At 40.7% G+C, this 19,952-nt stretch overlaps 1 protein-coding gene across 3 annotated transcripts in view; it reads left to right on the top strand.

Moving 5' to 3' along the window:
* The window catches only part of sema3b (sema domain, immunoglobulin domain (Ig), short basic domain, secreted, (semaphorin) 3B), a 141,206-nt gene extending 133,932 nt beyond the window's left edge, over positions 1 to 7,274 (top strand). For all 3 annotated transcript variants that reach the window (XM_079359894.1, XM_079359893.1, XM_079359895.1), the window contains exons 15-18: positions 1,519 to 1,676; positions 1,815 to 1,870; positions 2,814 to 2,953; positions 3,617 to 7,274. In XM_079359894.1, coding sequence (XP_079216020.1) covers positions 1,519 to 1,676; positions 1,815 to 1,870; positions 2,814 to 2,953; positions 3,617 to 4,129 — 867 coding nt within the window. In that variant the 3' untranslated portion in view covers positions 4,130 to 7,274. The remainder of the gene's footprint in view (positions 1 to 1,518; positions 1,677 to 1,814; positions 1,871 to 2,813; positions 2,954 to 3,616) is intronic.
* Positions 7,275 to 19,952: the final 12,678 nt, after the last annotated feature.

The following is a 19,952-nucleotide window of genomic DNA, read 5'->3' as shown; positions in this document are numbered from 1 at the left end:
CATGTTCATCAGCAAGAGAATATATTCAATAATGCCCAGGGTGTCCCAAAGCAGTTTGGTACACTGCCAACAGTCCCAGCAGGCAGGATTTTGAACCAAAGTAAAGCACTTTTTTTACAAGCTGAGGCAGCACTATACAGAAATATTGAAGGGCAGGTGTAGGGCAGTGGACTAAGAATAGAACAGTCAGGACAGCAACAGAAGTTGACAGGAGGAAACTGGTTGTAGAGCAGAATCAGAGGCAAAAAAGAGGCTGCAGTGTAGAAACAATCTCTCAGTGGATAAATTCAAAAAAGTAATAAAAGATGAATTTAGTTTGATTAAAAACAGGGTAAGGCAGAATAGATGAATGCAGGGATAAAACTTTGTCCAAAGACCATTAACGTTTTTGACAGTGCTGTAATGTCTGTCAGCAACAACTTAGTTTTAGTGGTGTCAGCAAGCTCAATAAAATGGAGAAGGGGCAACAAAGGGCATAGGATTGCTTAAGGCTGAACAAGTCATGCAGCATGCAGGATGTTTGGAAGTTAAGGCAGAGCAGATTAAAAAAATGCTCAGCAGATCTTTTGCTGTGTTCCAAAAGACAATGTTTTGTGTATACTGTGGAGCTACAGTAGCAGCAATGGTCGATGTTTTTGAGGAGAAAAGCCTGCATTTATAACAGTTATAGTTTATGGAAGAAGTCAAGGTAAATGACTGCAGTATGCTCATTTGCAAAGCTATAGAATGGAGTGTAGGAGTGTTGCTTGCCAGGATGAGTTTGCAGGAGAGAAATATTTTGGGTAATAGAACATGCTGCGCTTTGCTTTTTTTAAGGTGAGGATTCAAGAACATATTTACGCGGTGCAGTAGATGATGCAGGAGGTGGTTGCAATTTTAATACTAGTAACTTTTTGTAAGGCCAGATGAGCTTGATAAGTAGGGATAAAGAAGGTCGAACATGCTGCATCACTGTAATACCACAACCGGCCACAACATGGCAAGGACAGCCTACAGAGTATTTGTGTTAGTGTAGGAGTTAAACTTAGCTACAATTTAAGCTAGGTCAGGGCCATAGGGGTGGTGACCCTTGCCCTGGGTGTCAAGATATTTAGGATGATGACAGTTCTAAAACGGCACTTCAGAGCAGTGGGTCCCAACCTTTGCTGAGCCCCCGTCGGACCCACATGAAAAAATGAATACATTGCTGTGAAAAAAGAAACAACACAAAATGTCAGTGTTGTCTTTATAACCTGAGTTGCAAGTGTGGCTAACTAAATAGACTGATATATTTGCGTGAAGAAACAAGTGTTTTACACTGTTTATACGACAGAACTTTAAAAAAATAATGTGTGACTATTTGCTTCAGTAGATGTCGCCCTTAAGCAACAGCATAAAACAAAAAAACCCCTGCTGTTTGGCCGCCGCCACACGCAATCCTCTGATCCCCATACAGCGACACACCTCTGTCCCCTCGCCTTTCGCACAAAGTTTGGGAACCAATGCTTTAAAGTTTGTTTCTCCTCTGTGTCCCCACAGCAACAACTATATCTGGGCTCAAACACAGGGATCGCTCAGGTCCCTCTTCACCGCTGCAGTGTGTATGGAAAGGCCTGTGCTGAGTGCTGCCTGGCCAGGGACCCATACTGCGCCTGGGATGGAACATCTTGTACCCGCTATCTGCCAAACACCAAAAGGTCTGTGACAGAAATAATCCAAACCCAATTAGGGTTCATTACAGTTAAAAATACAAAACATACTCTATTTGCAAGAAATGTTAACTGCTTAAATCCTCATAAGAAATTCTGTTAACCTCTTGTTGACACTTTTTTCAGACGTTTCCGTCGACAGGATGTGAGGAATGGAGACCCCAATACCCTTTGCTCTGGAGGTATTGTTTTCTCAGAATTAACCAATGAAAGCTCTTGTAGCGAGGAACACTTTTGTAAACTCCCCCCCCCCCCCAACAGAGGTATTTTCAATAAATAAGAACAAAGCTTCAGTCTGATCCCGCTGCAACTCAGAGACTCTTGGCATCTGACATCTTGCTGTCTCTGTGCCAACACAAAACAAAAAAAAAAACCCAATTCCCTCCACCCTTCACTTCTGGCTAACCTCTGCGCCCCCCCAGACCACAATACCCTCATTCTGTTGCTATCTGTCTTTCTGCCACATAATTGAAGTGGATAATCGCTCATACTCAATGAGCTCCTGGGTAATATGATCACATCATGTGGCATGCAAGCTGGGTTGTGTAAAAATAATGAAGGCCAGGGTAATTCTCACTGATGAGACGGAGACTGCCTCACAGCACTCTGCAGGGGACACTTTGGTAGTTTATACTCTCTGGTTTCTCCAACGATTTGTGTTGCGGGCTCTTGAAGACTTGGGTTTTATCCTGACCTAAGCATGGACTTCATATTTTCTTGTTTTGTTTTTTTAATCTTGTACAAATACAAGAAAATGTACTGATACTTCCTGACTTTAATGCATTACAACAATCTTGTGGTATTTGCATCACAACTTGGCATCACAAGTTTTTTCCATTAGTTATTTGGTCTTCATAGATCAAGAAAACAAACATTATCCATCACTTTGTCCGACATGGGTCAGTTATGTCGTATACACTTTAGACGAGGCAAGTCAGGAAAGGAAAGGTCTGAACAAGCCATTTCCCCTCCTGGCCTTTCCGCATTGTTCTGACCTGTCCTGTCTTGCCCTGTCTTTTTTGTTGTCTTTTTGTTCTTTTCTTTGATGGATTGCAAGTTTTGAACAGATGTCCTGACAGTCCAACAGTAGACCCAAAATGTCTTTGTCTCTGCTGCCCCCTTCAGACCACCACAAGTATCGCGCTGCAGAGAGGAAGCTGTATGGTGTTGAGGGAAGCAGCTCTTTCTTGGAGTGTATCCCAAAATCCCTTCAGGCCCGAGTGACCTGGACCTTCCAGAAACATCCACAGAACCCAAGGGAAGAGGTGAGAGGGATGGAGAGATTTGAAGTTAGATCTGAGAAGGAATTTGTTTTGTTAAATGAAGATCATTCGAGCTGTAATCCTCTTAAAGTCCTGCCATTAATAATAAAAAAACAAGAATTCAGCGAAAGGAAAAAGGAGCTTCAGTACCTGTTTCTGGTCAAACTAAACCAGCATAGACTCTGTAAGAGCCATAACAGGACTCTCTATAATAATCATCAATATCATTAATGCTGCACACTGTGTGTTTTTTAATCTGATCTGTCTTTCCACAAGTAAAGTGGACAAAGTGTTATATCTAGTATTATTTAATTATATTGTATTTTTTTCTTTCTTCCTTTATTCAATTAATGTAAACTTGCTCGTAGCTGGCTTTTTTTTTCTTTTTCTTTTTTTTTTGCTGTTGACACTGTTTGTATTTCCTGTTCCGTTTTTGAGCTGCAGTAACACCCAAATGTCCCACATTGGAGGATCAATAAAGTTTATGCTAATACATTAGCCTCCTTTCGCCTACCTTTTCCATTTAAGTCAGAACCAGTGTCTGAGATTAAAGCTCATTTGTAGAAGTAAGACACTCTTAAATATTATGACAAAATTAAAGCTGTACACATTAAACATGTCAAGCTTGAATGTTCTCATTCAATGAAACTGTCTTTTGTTTCCCAGGTGCGTCTAGACGACCGTATCCTCCAGACTGACAGAGGACTTCTGATTCGCCGTGTCCTGAAGAGAGATATTGGCATCTACCAGTGCCACGCCATGGAACATGGCTTCACCCAAACCTTGCTGGGTATCACCTTAGAAGTTGTACCTTCAACATCCTCTTCAGCCTCCAATCTACCCTCAGATGCCCCTGTCCGGTTAGACCCCCGTAGCGGAGGTGGACCCCCAATGTCCAATCAGAAGCTTTGGTACAGGGACTTCATGCAGTTGGTGGACCATCCTAACCTCAGCACTGTCGACCAGATTTGTGAGCAAGTTTGGGCACGCAAGAACGCGGAGGCTGGCCAAGTGGATAAGAGCTTTCCTGCTCCAGGGAAGGAAGTCCCACCTTTGGGCCCTGCTGTCCGCCCAGCTAACAAGAAGTGGAAGCATCTTCAGGAGATAAGAAAGGGGAGAAACCGCCGGACCCACGATGGTAAACCAAACCCTCGGGCGCCTCGTAGCGCAGGGGAGTAACAACATGGCGAAAGAAATGGAGGGAGAAAAGATTGACTGATACAAGATGAAAAGAGGAAAGTGGTTGAAAGAGTAAAGACTAAGAACTTCTGGAGGTGTTCACACATACAGATACACCCACGCACATAAAAACACATACACACACACACGGCACCTCCTCTATTGTGTATATTTATCAATGGATGCTCCCACTATATGGTACCCTGATCCCTGAGTCTTTGTCCCATTGGCCAGCCCCTGCATGTGCTGCCTACTGCCCAACTTGATTCTGCACGATCCCTTTACACTGTTCCACTAGAGTAGTCGAGTGTACAGTTACTTGAGGAGTGGGAATGAACTTACCTACACCGATGTTCCCTACGCCACTGACTGTATATGGAAGGTGTGTTCACAGCATATCTTTTCTTAGGTAGATGAGATCGACACATTTTATTAAGATAGAGGCTCACAGTATGAAACACCTAACTTCTGGACTATACCACTTGAAACAGGCCCAGAGCTTTTGAACATTCCTCGTGAACTGAAGATGTCATGCCAATGGACACCACTGATGGAACTGAGTGCTGCACATGACGGGCAGGAATGGAGAAACGTGATGACTGGAATATACTGGAAAATAATAGTCTCTGACGGGTTACTGCACACGGGCAATTGCACGAGCATGCACATAAACGATTTTGAAACCATTTCTTTTTAACTAACAGGATGAATTATTTAACTTCCCGTGTTGCTCTTCCTGCAACTATTTTCAGTCACATTTCACACAGTTCATCTGAGCAGTTAACATATTTCAGTGATGGAGGAGGTGGAGATCTCAGCAGTGTGGGGAAGCCTGTGAAACAGACCAGCATGTGGCAGAACTGATTATGTTGTATCGTAGGGTTTCTTTGTGGGTTTCCTTCGGCACATTGTTGCAACAAAAGACAAAAAAACACAATACAGTCATGTTATGGCTGAGCAGATATGATTATATTTCTTAACTGGTCCAAACCACTACAGAATGAGGAGGGAGATGGGGACCACTGGCATTCCATGAAGTGACGGATGAGATGTTTACACTTCTCAGACCAAGCTGGAGTACAAAGCAGTCACTCTCTTAAAGCAAAAAAGCCCAAATCTGACTCTGATTACATCGCAGCAAGTTTTAGATGAGAGGTATCCAACAGCAGACCTATAGCAGACCTATTAGAGACGTTTTATTCTTTTGAAATATACCAAAACTTCTTCTTAAAATTCACATTCGTTATGTGTTTGGCTAAATCCGATGTGTCATGCATAACTGTTAAGGAGAAGGATTGACATGGTGGTTTGGATGGGAAGCATTTAGACAATGAAAAAGGAGAGGAGCAGATCTTGGGAGTGTCTAGTATTGTTGGCGCTGCATGACAACACATGTTGCTGTGCTACAGTACACTACAGCATGATATTTATGAGGTTTGTTTTTCGATTTCTCTTTTGTATTCTAAAGCGTACTTGTACTCCTTGAGCTTTTACACTGTTCATGCATATGTTGTTTGTGATTAGTAAAAAATATGCAAATAATCCGAGATGGACAAGTCACTGAAGCCTCATTCATAATGGTACGATGCACAAAACGCTGCTTCCCACAATGCACCTCTCTCTCCGAAAAGAAAACCAGTAAATCAGTAAGAAAAGAACAAACACACTTTCATCTGACTTCACGTACTGTTGGATTCTAAACACAGTGTTGCAGTCTTCGATATCATTGACTTTTTGCTGCTTAACGATGTCATCTCTGCCTAACGGACATTTAGTGCGACTATGTCTTCCTTCTCTGTCCTTGGTGTGATCTCTCTCTCTCTCTCTCTCTCTGTATTATCTGTAAAGAAACCTTGTTTGTGGGTATTTGTGCTGACATGGTGTGTGAAGCCTGCCCTCTAGTGTCTATTGTGTGTACAGGCTCAGACTGAGAGCCTGCCTGTGGTACGATGCTTCATTATATCATAGTCTAATCCACATGACAGAAAGCAACCAGCATTGTAAGATAAAAGTGTGTGTTTATCTTTTACCTTCATGAAATGTCAATATGATTTTTACGATGGTTTAATTTGTGTCTGCATCATATTTATCAGGAGTATCATGGATTGAAGTGGACTGAATTTCACTCTGTCAGTTTTGACCCTGAGAAGAAGAGGCAGCACAAACTCGGTCTGTGAGTGGATATTAGATGTATGGAATCATTGTTGTTGTTATTTATATACCTTTTTCTAGAGATGTAATTAACTCTTTAAGTGAACTGAACTGACTGAATAACACCTGCTAAAGGGACACTCTGCATTTTGACTCAGTATCCAGGATTTCCCGCCAAAAGATTCAAATAAAAACAAGTTTAAATGTAATTCTATGTACTGAATTTAGGCCACAGAGTTATTGAGTTAATCCACTCCGTATAGATTTAAATTCATAGTTATGTATGTAACTTACATTGGTAGTGATGTCAAAATTGCCTGAGTCTCCCTCTTAAACCAGCTGTTGTTTTGTGCTCTTTTGAAATTGCATGACCATGTTAGTGGCTAACGCGTTTGACAATGGTGCGGTGGCGAGAAAGAGCGAGAGAAAGAAAGCACAATGTTGAATATTATTATTATTCTTATGTATTTATGTGCAAAGATAAGCTGATGTGTTGTTGTGGTGGATTTTTATTTTTCTTATAAATGTAGATTTACGTCTGTATTGTTCATTGTTCTGCTGAAAAAGACTCATCCTCAACGTTGTCCAGACATTACAGCCAATGGGAAAACTTCTTCTGAACACAGTGTCCAATTTGAGTTTTTGGTTCACACAGCCCTCAAATCAACACTCCCGTTGTATCCCATGCCATGTGACGCACCCCGGTATGATAGCTCCAACGAGAGGATTGTGTGTGTGTGTGTGTGTGTAAGTAAGAAATGTGTGCTTGTGGTTGTGTGTGAGTTTTGGGGGAAAGCAGAGCTTTGTATATAGTGGCAAAGGAGCAGTGGTGTGTGTTTGTGTGTGTGTGGAGAGCGGTCTGTATGTGAAAGTTCAAGGTGGATGGCCAAAGTTAACATGGTGCACTGTAATTCTCCCAGAGGTCTTTGTGAAATGTCATGTCAGATTGTTTTTGATTAACACAATAAAAATATGCAGTTACTTAAAAATGAAAGTCTCGATCTCTTCTTTAATGTAACAAAGATTTTGGTCATTTTGAGTGAAATTCTATTTGTATGCTAATTATCAATCGTATACTCAGGATCACAACAAATATAAAAAGATAAAGTTGGTCATGAATGTTTGTCAAAAACAATGACCACCATGGTGAAAATGAATGAAATGTTTTAAATGTGAAATTTTGAACTACAGTGTTTTATTCTGGTTGGAGATTCTAAATGATGCCATCTGTGTTTTGACCACCAGGTGGAAGCCATGAGCTATAATAGATTCCGTAGATACAGGAGAAAGTCCAAAGTTTTCTTTAACGTAAACAATAGCCTTCACAACCGTTTCAGTAACACTTCCAGTTTAAATGAAGCGTCTAAGATGTTGGGAAAGTGTGAATGAGATTTTGCGTAAAAACCGTAAAACCCAACATCTTAGGTAGTAGTCCTACAACTACTTAAAGGAGAGAAAACTTAAAGCATCGCTGGACAGATGCACCCACAGAAAATTGCTTCTTCTAAATAGCCAGGTCACGTTCTGAGATTTTCCCATCTCTGGGCACACATACAATTGCAAATATAAGTTCAAATATCTTTGAAAAGAAACAAACACACAAACAAAAATAACTCAGAGTATTCAATTTGCTAATCAAATGCATTTAACCAAGTTTAACCACGTTTTTCAGATTAAAAATCAAAAAGCAGAACCAGGTGATTGAATTCGGCTAATGGCGCTGGACGCATTGAACTCTGACCTTCATGCACACTTCCTCTTAGATGGAGCAAAAAGGTCTCTAGTGAGGCCTGGTAACAAGGCTGGATTGCAATAAATCATTTTGTATTACTTCAACGGATGTACTTAATCAACAATTGTAAAGAGAGTGGTGGTGAACTTCGTAGGCTACAGCTCATACAGGTGCTTTGTATTGGGCAGATAAACATTTAGTAGCCAAGCGTCACTTAAGGAAAAACTGGAGGATTGGGACCTGTCCGCGTCTTTTGATGAGCATCCCGAAATTACCGATGATATGTGTAGATGACGATGACTGATATGTAGCAGCAATCTCCGTGAATTTACGAAAAGTTTGAGGATCATCAGCAGAGACTGGCGGACCTGTCGCCTGGCACTGTTGGAGATCAACACCAAAAGACCAATGGCCCCCGCAGAGAAAATGGATTACTGTATCATGAAGACATCAGAAGGTAGGAGCTCGTATATTCCAGCAGTTGTGTGTTAAGGCTGAAGGCTATTTTGTCTTTGCATTGCTCACTTGTGCAATCAATATGGAATGAAATCATGTTCTTTCACATGTTGACATGTTGGTTGGCAGTTGTGTTTGAGTGATCTCTGTGTCTCAGGGTGATTCGCCCATAAAACGAAATGTGACGCTTGCTGCTTGTTGGAAGGTCCTGCCACTGGCTCTGTCGCATCTAACTTAATACTCAGTAACATTGAAAGTGGGCATGTAGGCAGACATGTTGCCTTTTACTGAATATTCCACGTTTTGTTTAACATAAGACATTTTAAAATGTTGCTGGACAGGTGTTTATGCGCGCTTGTTGTGTGTGATTGTGCGTCATTGCGCACATTGGTGTGTCCGCTTTTTTGGGAGCACATTGATTTGAAAATTGTTTGAGTACATTTTCTGAAGATATTAGAACCTCCATAGCACCTGCAGAAATCACTCTGAACATTCAGTCATACTAGTTCTCAATAGGGCAATATTCATAGTTTGTCCAATGCAACACCGAACGCATCTGGTTTGGCTATCAAAATCATCCGGATCACCCGTGGCATCAGAGGCAACTTTCTTTAGCCTTCTGCTAAAGTTACACACAGAAAAAGTAATGATTGGACCATGAATACAATCAAAAGTGTTTTTGTTTTTCAAACGTCCCTGCAGTACAATGGCAAAGACACATGCCCTCCCACTCAGCACCACCCTCCTATACCTCTTTGGTTCCCCAAGTATATCAGTGTCTCCATCTTTGACATTAAGACCCACATTCCTCATACTAATATCATCATGAGCTGCCTGTCAGCGCTGGGAACACAGATACACACTATTCAACAAAGAACATATGCACACAAACACGCACATGCACACAAATAAGTGAGGCCACTTGCATTCCTTAACACATGGAAAACCATTGCATATGTCAAAGTAGTCACTGGCATACATGCACACATAGTGCACGTATACACACACACAAATGCAGCATGTGGTCAGCAGTCATAAACAGAAAATTAAATTGGGTCCATATTACTCAAACTGGCAACCCATTAGTTCCCCAGAGTTTTCAATGGCCTTCAGTTTTTCTTTGTACGTGTGTGCGTGTGTTAAAGTGGGCCTGCAAGGGTCCGTGGGGTCCTGATTGAGGGCTCATTTCCGCATGCTGATTTTACTGGGTACCAATCGCCATTGCATGTGTGCTTGTTTTTTTTACTTCTTATTTCAGGAGGACTTTTTTTTTTTCTTTTTTGAGAAAACTTAAAGACATGTCATAAATTTACTATTGTTCAGTGTTGTAAAGAAAACCATAGACATGCTCCAGATGTTCAGCGACACAACTGTTGTTGTGACCTGGTGCTACATGAGCAAATCTGGATTTACCTGATTTATGCTGTAAATCAGGTGCTTATGCAGATTTGCCCCAATTTTCACGTACAATGCAGTTTTATCATTTTGATACAAACTGCTATTTTGTCTGCAAAGATTTGAAACTCCATTTTTCTATGCAACCCCCCCTAAAATGACCTGTAGAGTGAGCAGCTAAGCTATTTTGATTGTCCTGTTGTCTGCACTTACACACATGTACTCCTAAAGTTATATGTATGGATCTTCCACCCTGTGGAACAGGTTTGTTTGTGTGTGATGCAGGTGTATTTATTGTCATAAAGGAAACGCATGACCTTATTTTTTATTATAGGGTAAATGTTACTTGGCACATAGTGGCCTTTAACATGAAATATGATACCAGTGACAACATGCATACACATCAGTGGGAGCCCATATATACTGGCATGTTTACATTCAATTTGTCGCACCAGTAAAACCGAATAAAGAAAGCTTTTTAAAGGCATTCCCATGCAACTCAATACAATGTTAAACATGGACATATATGGGACCCACTGAATGTCAAAGTTCTCAGTGATCTCATAATAGAATTGAGCTTGGGACATGCCATTTTGACCTGTACTAACACCATCAATGATTTTCAGACACAACTTTGTTTTTCACTGGCCAAGTAATAAGAGGTGTGTTTTAGAAAAGCGCTTGCCTGGTGTGACTATTCTCCACCCCCTTCTCTTGGTTTGTAACTTTTTTGCAAACATGTTCGCGTCCAAGTTTATGATCAACCATTCCTCACTTTCACTGCGTTTACACCAGTTTGATGTGTAGTTGGTGGTGATTCACTCGGATACAGATCAGTGAAGCCGATGTGCACAGAGAGCGTAGCGCACAGGAAGAAATCATGCATGTGGTAAACTTCCATAAATGGTATCTTTCGTGTTTTCTAAATGTAGCATGATGCAGTGTGTCAAAAGGTTTTATCCTCCCTCTCCTTTTTTGTAGTTCACTTGTACTTGGCCCCTTTGAAAACTTCAGTCATCCTTGGTTATTATTTTAACTAAATGTAGATAAAAGCACATCTAGTGTTTTAAAAACTATCAAATTTACACAAAGGAAATTATGATACGATGTAACATGACATGCTACTACTGTAGATCATGAAATGCCACAGTATGACAAGAAGTACACAAATGTGTCAATCACATGTTTTGTGACATGGCAGAAGATGATATGCAAGGCGTCCAATAACAAATACAGGTGTGTCTGTGGTATATAGTGTAGTATACTAATATTTTGTGTGCTGATATATCTTCTCATGGCTGCCAAGTATTGGCATTTTTAATACATTACAAGCAAATGTGTTTTTTTAATTTTCAGTGACTTGCACAATTCATTTTGAAAAAGTTGCCAACTGCATTATTACACCTTTGTTAGTGCACTGTCAGTCCAAAGGCATAAAGATGGCGCAACTTCGCTCCGGCGCTGTTGCGGAACCGCAGTCTGTAAGCAGTGACACGGTTCAAGAATCAAAAACTATGCAACGGAAAGCTCCCCTTTTTAACCTTAATTGAAAAAAGATTAACCTTGTCTTACCTCAAGCATATGCAGAGTAAACACACACACACACACACACACACACACACACACACACACACACACACACACACCAGGTAATGAACAGAGTGACAGGTCTAATGATTTATGAGCCTACTTAACAGTAATTACCTCGGTGATTAGCCTTAGCAAGTAAGGGAGCCTGTTGACACAAAGGAGACAGAGTTCCCACTAACCAACCATAGTTAGTCATTCACACACACACACACACACACACACACACACACACACACACACACACACACACACACTCACACACACACACATTTGACTGCAGCTTTACAGAGATGGAGGCCTAACACCTTGACACCCCCCTTTAGCAAATTGTCCCTCTCCAGAACAAATGGATTAGACACAAGTGAGAAAACAGGAATAACAGAGGACAGAAAGTATCAAAAGAATAAAATGAAAGAAAGAAATACAACATTGAGTCGCAGGACAAACTCAGACAAATAGATTGCATGACAAAAATGTGAACAGTAAGGATTATTGAAGGTTTAGTTGATGTGAAGTTAGCCAGCAGCATGGGATAGTTTATCCCTCTCAGACATAAACATACCCAGAATTACCTCCAATTACCACCTACACCGGCTAAATCCCTCCATTAGTAGTTTTTAAGAGTGTTGTTCTACAAAAGAAACAAATACTGTCATGGCTGCTCTAAAACCAGCGCCTCGCTGTCTCTGTTATGTCAGGTGCCAACGCAGAAAGTGTGAGCAGGCAGTCTGAATACCAGGCTGTTATTGAGCTCTGTTTAAAGGGTACGTGGACTTATAATGTACAGTACGTGTTCTGCCAATGTGAAATGTCCCCTGAGCAGAATCTGGTTATTTGATCATCTGTGCGAGTGAAGGGGGCTGCTGTGTCCCTGGATCACACCTCATTCAATCACCTCTTTACATGGAAAGGCTGGAGTAGAGTGAGGAGTTCATAGCTCATACCTAAGTGACAAACTGGATGACTGGAGGTCATTATAGGCCTCTCCAAAATGAGCCCCTACGACTGTTTCAAAAAGGACTCCTCAGAGAGTTTTCTGCCACCTACATTGTAAAGAAGTTGGCAACTAAATGCTTCATGATTGGAAAAGGCGAGTGTCTGGATATTTGTCCATTTAATTCTTCCAAAAAGTCAATAGAATCATCTGTGTAGAGATGTGGCAAAGGTATATTGTGACAATCAGGGGCATTACTGATGCTGATGCTGACATGTAAAATGACAAATTTTCCGATTGCCAGGTCTGACACATATTTTCTTTGAGTATTTTTTAAATGATTTCTTTGTGAACCTTGTTCTCTGTTTTTCAAATAAGCTATCAGATATGAAGTATTGTAAGACCCTCCTCTTTAAATCAAAGATGCACCGATTGGAAAATATCAGTGCAGATGGTTTGGTGTAGGACGCCCTGTCTGTATAAAAAGATGGAGAAAATATCACCAATAGCAACACACACACACACACACACACACACACACGGTAGTTTGGAGGCATGACTTCCTGCTGGTCAAGGTTAAACCACACCTTCAGGAAGGAAGTGACCACTTCGTTTTAGTAAAAATACTTCCCATGAACACTCGCAAAAACACACACGGTCACTACCCTTCCACTGTCCTGGATTGTAAATCAATACACCGGTTTAAAGCGGTGTGTGTGTAGTATATGTGTGCCTGGCTGCAACATGTTTTTGATCAAAATGTAATCAAGCTTCAGTCAATTGAAAGAGAGAGAGAAAGGGCGAGCTACAGTGACATTTTTACAACCGTTGTTCTATAGGTAAGTGTGTATGAAAAGGGTCGGTCTCAGGTGGCTGGTTCCAGAGGTGCCTGCTCTGTAACCCAGGACAGCTGTGGCAGAACACACAAACACTAGGACACACACACACACAATGGCCTTAGGCAGGTTATTACCTCTGACACACTCAATGCATCTGGTAAAATACCGAAAGGAAAAAACAATAGCAACGTTCATAAACAGGATGAAAAAACAGGATGTGATCATACTGTACGCGTGTGTGTGTGTGTGTGTGTGTGTGTGTGTGATGTGACATATTGTACTCAACCACTGGTATGTGAGTTATTTACCGGACTTCCCAGCTCTAATCATGTCAGCATTGTTGCATTGACTTGCCTGTTTTAAGTAATCAGCAGTGTCTTCCTCTAACTAGTTGTTTATTCAGCTTTGGGTAAAAACAGAACCTCTTTGTGGTTTTCTCTATTATTTCCTTGTTGCATAAAAGAATGACTCGTCCAGTAAATGCACATGAAAACACGTTATCCTTTGCTTTGTCACAAACATCTGTTGAAGGCTGATCTTGTATTTGTTGAAAAGGATTGCACTAATAGCAGGAAATAAGGGGTTCAGAGCAGTTCCTGATGAAAGCCCACATCCTGAGTGTGACGACGACTCAGCAACAGCAAGTGGATCGTCTGCACGGGAGACCCAAGTGCTTAGCTGGTGCCAGTCGTGAATCATCTGTAGATAAATGATAGCTGGGTATCAAGCAAACAAGAGGGGAGTAAATACACTCAGTCTATTGTCCTCTACTAACCTTGTTGTAAAAACCTTGATATCAAAATCAAGTCCGGTGCACAAACTGTTCACTGGTTTGAAGGTGTTGCATTGGCAGAGGAACACCTAACTTGAGACAGGCAAAAGAACTGCATGTGGCTCAGACCCTGGAACTGACCATGAAATGCTGGACACACTGTTGATCATACAGCTGTTAACATCCTATGTAGGCATCGTGACTTCTTGTTGTCCACATGTGTGGTAACAGCAGTAGATCTCACATAGTTTTGAAAAGAAAACCATCCATATCCAGCTGGAGGGTGTGGTGTGATCGAGCCTAGCTTGGGATTTGTGGGTCATGTGTCAGGGTGAAATTTTTTGGATGAGCCATACTCAAAGAATGTTGATAGCAGCATGTTTACTGGAGCAGCACCTGTTCTAAACAAACTCTTGAACATTTATTTTCTTGGCTTTTTTTTTTTCTTGCTCAGATTTGATTTCCTTGAATAGGGATTGAAGGATTGCCAAATGGATATATTATTTATTAGTTTTAACTAGGGATGCACATTTGTCATTTTCCTTAACTGATAGTTCAACACCCTTAACGATCAATTATCGGTAAATCATTAATAATTAATTATGAGGTACAAAATGCACGTCTTTTTCTCTTTTAATTTTAAAATTTAATTGAAACTATTATAGCAGCACAATAGTTACTTGAAACATTAATTCATGAAATACAAACAGTTTGAACAATAAAACAGAAAGGCTCTCGCTCTTATATGAATGACCTTATTTAACGGCGCTGCGAGCAAAACAATGCCAATTGTGCGCTACTGCCATTTCCAGACTAACATGGCCGAAACTCCTTTTAAACATAAACTTCTGTATTAAAGTGAAATAAAACCATTTGAGCCCTTTTCACAATACACTGAATGCATTTACTTTGTCAGCAAACTTTCAGGAGTGAGTTGTCGGCTCATAAAATACTCCCCATAATATATGTACGGTCTACTGTTTTTTTTTGTTTTTCACAAAGATGAGCATATCTAAGTGATCATGGTGGAGTCATGTGCATAGTCTATTCACAATAAGTCCAGCTGCAGAAACTCTGACCGCTTCATTTTAGCCTCACAGTACGGCTTCTTTTTTTAGTAATAATCATTTAGTGAGTCGATGAGCGCCCTCTGTGGTATAAAATGGTACTACATGTGACCGCTGGTAAAATTGCAAAATTCTTGTTGGTTAATCGATTGATCATAAAATTCCAAGTTATAACATTGCACTGATTTAACATTTATTTCCGAGTATACACATTGAGGATTATGTTTCATAATAAATACAAATACTGACTGATTGAGCTCAGAATGAATAAACACTCATTGGCACGTATGCAGAAATGGCGGCTGATGCAATACTGAAGAAAAAGGAGGTATTTACAGTCTATGGTTGATGAGCACATCACGTAGGCACAGTGCAAAAATCAGCAGACTGAGGAAGAAGATAGGCCTGAACACATGCTTGAAAGGCACCATAGAGTTAGACCAGAGGTCTTCTCAGAGGTGATGATTTTTAAACAATGGAGACGGGAAAACAATATGTCCTGATCTATGGTTGAAATGTTGTGATCCATTAAAACGTTTTGAGACATTTAAGAGAGTGTCCCCATCTTCTTCCTTATGCAATACTATCATGTCATGAGTTTCAGGGCTTCAGATTCAGGAGTAAAACTGGTTGAACCCAATTAGCAGTCTCGTGTTCTGGTCCCAAGTTCTGCAGATGTGTCAAAATGTTTTTGAGCAAGACACAGAAACCCCAATCTACTTCTTTTCCTCCATGTAGGAGAGTTTTTAGCGACCATGGAGCAGAGCGAGACAGTTTCTGTTTGAACTTCTACCAACGAGAAACGTTTTCCTTTTGGACTAACTGGTAAACAAAAATGATCTCATCTAAATAAACTGATAATCCAGAACTATTCTGAGAAATCCCATTCAACATCTGTTCTTTTTAAATAAGTGATGCCAACTCTTAATGCTGGATTAGTCACCACATCATTTCAATTAAGCGTAGTTTGGATGTGCGGGGGAATTCCTCCGAGTGTGTTTTTGTGTTGCGAACGTTTCTAGCAACGACACAAAAAACCCCAACAGAACATGAAGGGAAGTGAGGTCTCTGTGGTTTTGAGGAGCATCAAAGGGTCACTGAGTGATAAATGATGCTGGTCTGAATACAATATGATAAATAATGCACAGTCTGCTTAAAGTGGGTCATAAGTTTCTGCTTGTGCACTCGCTGCTTGTCCTTTGAGATTGTGCCGTAATGACAATGTCTTTCTATTGATTAATGAGCTGTTTTATTGAGACTCGAATATATAATAGCCCAAGCTCAGACTCCCAACAAGTTGTTGCATACCTTTAAAACACTCAGTTCTTTCTCCCAGGGGATTAGTGGGACTGAATATAATGGATTAATGAACAAACTCCCCTTCTTTTAGATTTTCTGTGTAACACCTTTCCTCCTGTTTCCCTTCTTGGAACGCTTCAACCCTTGTGTGTTTTCACAAGTTGGAATATCCTCTCTTCTTTCCAACATCCTTTAAATTTACTTTTCTTGTAGTTTGGCCATTTTGCTTTAAAGTCAAAATGTTTGTTAAACCACCAATGTTTTGGTTGAGACAGAGAGATTAATAATCTGACGTGCAAGCCCTTTTGGACACATCTTAAACTGTCCTTAAATAGAGCCTATAAGAATGTTGGTGTTTTGTGTGTAACAATTTCACAAATTGGAATTTAAAGATAAGAAATCCAGTGAAATGATTTGCGTCAAAGTAGATAATAAACTTTCAGAAAATGACATTAGTGTCAATGTGAAGTTAGATGATTTCTATGAACACTCTCTATTAAGAGTAGCAAATAATGTCCTTAAAGGAGCAATATGTTGCAATGACACCAAGTGTTTAAAATAAACTGTTTAAAAACTTGAAAACATAGTTTTTTCTGTTTACCTGGGAATCCGAGGAGCGTCCAAAATGGCCATGAAGGAGTGCCTTAAAATCACCTCAATTATCTGCTCAAAATCAGAACATACAAAGTGAGACTGGCTGCTGTGTTGTTGTCAGAGAAGCCAGCACTTCAACAAACATGTTTTCTTCATGTCTGATGATATCTTAAGGTCATTTTATGATTTTAATATCAGTAATATCTTACATATTGGTCCTTTAAGGTAGTGTGCAAATCTTGCTTATATGCCCTAGAATGACAACAACTATGAGGGAAATATATATTTAGGTGAATTACATCATGTTTAAGTCTATTTTTAAACCATTGACAGAAACTCTACACACTGTTTTAGACCTGGAGTAACAGAAAGGTGTTTACTTTGAAAGTACTGTAGTGTGTGAAGGTCGACAGATTTAAGAGCTAAAGCTAGTAGGCAAAAGTAAACGTCCAACTGCAATTGACAAGAAAAACCCAAGTTAAATTAGAGTTCATGTGAGATAATTAAACGCATGCCATGGAAACTCTAACTCTACAGGGCAGGGTCTGCCGTCAGTCAGTATGAGTGTGAGTCTTTCCAGCCCACAGACTTTAAAGGAAAAGTTAAATTCTCCAATCAGGATCAATGAGTTCAACAGACTGCTCCAGTGGGTGTGATCACAACCAGAACAAAAAGAGCTGAACAAGAGGAAGCTTGTTTGTAGTCAGACATAAAGTAGACCCAGTGAGGCCAACAGGACGACTGGGGAAAAACTGCCTCTGAGGTAAAGATCACTGCTGTGAGGTGTAATAAACCCAAATCAGATGTTGTAAAGCTGCTTTGTTCAACAACTTGATATATAAACCAATCTGAATACATTTAAAATGACACCAGGACACAGAATCTGGAGTTTATGCTTCTTGGAACCAACAGAAGGACCCCAACATAGTTTTGGTCTTAGCAAGAGGGAACGTGGGGGCGAAGAAGGGTTAACCGCCGCTGTGTTAAAGTTTGCATGCAACATTTGGAATTGCATGTTTTGTCACTTTTACAACTCACAAAGGATGTTTATTACCCTGGGAACGTCGAGCTTTAAAAACAAAGTCCTCTCCGTGAAAATCAAACATCATCAGGTTATAAAGGATAGATTTACTCACTGTGATCGTCGAGTAGTTCTATAAACGACTTTGCTCATCAGCTGCAGGCTTGTCGTTGGAAAAGGTCCCACATACTTCTTAGAAATTAATAGTGCATCATTAAAGCAATTTAATTCATTCAGATCGAGCCAATACTCCTATTAAATTGATTCAAATGGACTCATTTAAGTCCATTAAATCTATAAATGAGGGTCTTGGGTCTTTGGCTGTGTTTACATTTGCGCTGTAAACTGTTCCATTGGGTTTCCACATGGTTTCCTACAGTTTAGACAGCCATGAGAGGACTGAGCTGTAGCACTTGAAGCTTAAAATACAACAAAGTATCAGCCGGAATCACAATCCGATTGTTGCGAGTCTGTGTGTTTTACTGTAATCGAATTACAAACAAACTCAATCACAGAAGTAACACAAGTCTGACAAGAACAAGTCTGTTAGTATTTTACATTTAGTGTGGAGACAATCCCACGCTGTATTTGTAATAAATTGTCCTCTGTGATGAAGTTTTCAAATCTGTGTGCACATCCACAAACCCCAAGTAGGTTTCTGCTTCGTGCCACGTTAAACATTTTCCAAATGTGACCACCAGTGAATCTTTGATGTTCCAAGCAAACGCATTGTTGTCATGATAACTGAAGTTCTTCGGCCCCGTTTACACGGAGACGCTGTGACAGTAAAACGAAACAGTTGCGTATCGGATTGGCCTTTCGTTCACACGGCGTCTGTGTTTCACGGGGGTGAAAACGCAAGCTTTTGAATTCGAGCTCCAGAGTGGAGTGAAACTGATACGGGGGGGGGGGCGTATCGCAGCCATGTGAACGAAACGGAGCGAACTCTCTGGCTGCGATGACCTCACCACACCTCCCCCCATACATTTGGACATGCGCAGTAGTCGAGAACAAACATAAACAACAATGGCGGCGGATTCACTTGTGCTATCTGCTTCAGCAGTTATTTGCGTTGAACAGAACCTTGATATGATACATTGTGTGTGTTGCCGCCGAAACAGCATTGAATACTTGCGGCAAATAGTTCAACCTTTACCCAAGCACAGGGCGACCATACGCATCCCCCCATTTGGGGGAGAACTAGCCACTACGGAGGATGTTGTGGAGGAAGTGGTTGTACTGGTGAGTGTCGCGCTGTAAAATTCCACTGCCCACTACTGGCCGGGCATGAGAACTACATTGTTTTCACTCAGGCAAGACCTGCCGTGTAGACGGCCTGTACTTCGAATCCGGAGTGGAGTCGTTTCGATGCGTTTCTGTCACAGCGTCTCTGTGTAAACGGGGCCTTAGACGCCGGCTGTAGCCGAGTGGTTATGTCTCATGATATGCCTCGTGTACAGAGGCTAAAGTCCTTGTCGCAGGTCTTCTGCAAACTTCTGCTCTTGAAATGAATTACACAAATACGTTTCAGCAGCGTATCAGGAGTATCTGTGCAATTCAGACCACTGTCTCTTTCACCTGTAGCAGCTTTTGGCGAAATGTATGGGAGTATAAGGAATAGTATAGGGAATGTATGTATCTAATGTTTCTTTATTATCTTCAGTAATTTTTAATGCTATAATGAACTGAGATTGCATAATTTAAAACAAATACTGTTTCCTACAGTATTGAGATTGTACAACATGTGCACATCCTTTTATTGGAACTTTATCCAAGTCTCTAACTTCAGGAACATTAAGTTCTTCCTGAAAGCATGAAGAAAGTACTGCGTTTAGGTGCAGACAGAAGCTTTATGGCCATCGGTGTATCCAGATAGAAGTGTAAGATCTAAAAGGTGGAGGACCTCGATCTGTCAGAAACGGAGAATCTCATTTTCCAAGACTCTCTTGAAAATATAGCCGATTAAATAGGCC

Source organism: Symphodus melops, assembly GCF_947650265.1.
Source record: "Symphodus melops genome assembly, chromosome: 13".
NCBI lineage: Eukaryota > Metazoa > Chordata > Actinopteri > Labriformes > Labridae > Symphodus > Symphodus melops.
The sequence above is the reverse complement of the archived record's forward strand: the minus strand, read 5'-3'. Positions and strand labels throughout refer to the sequence as shown.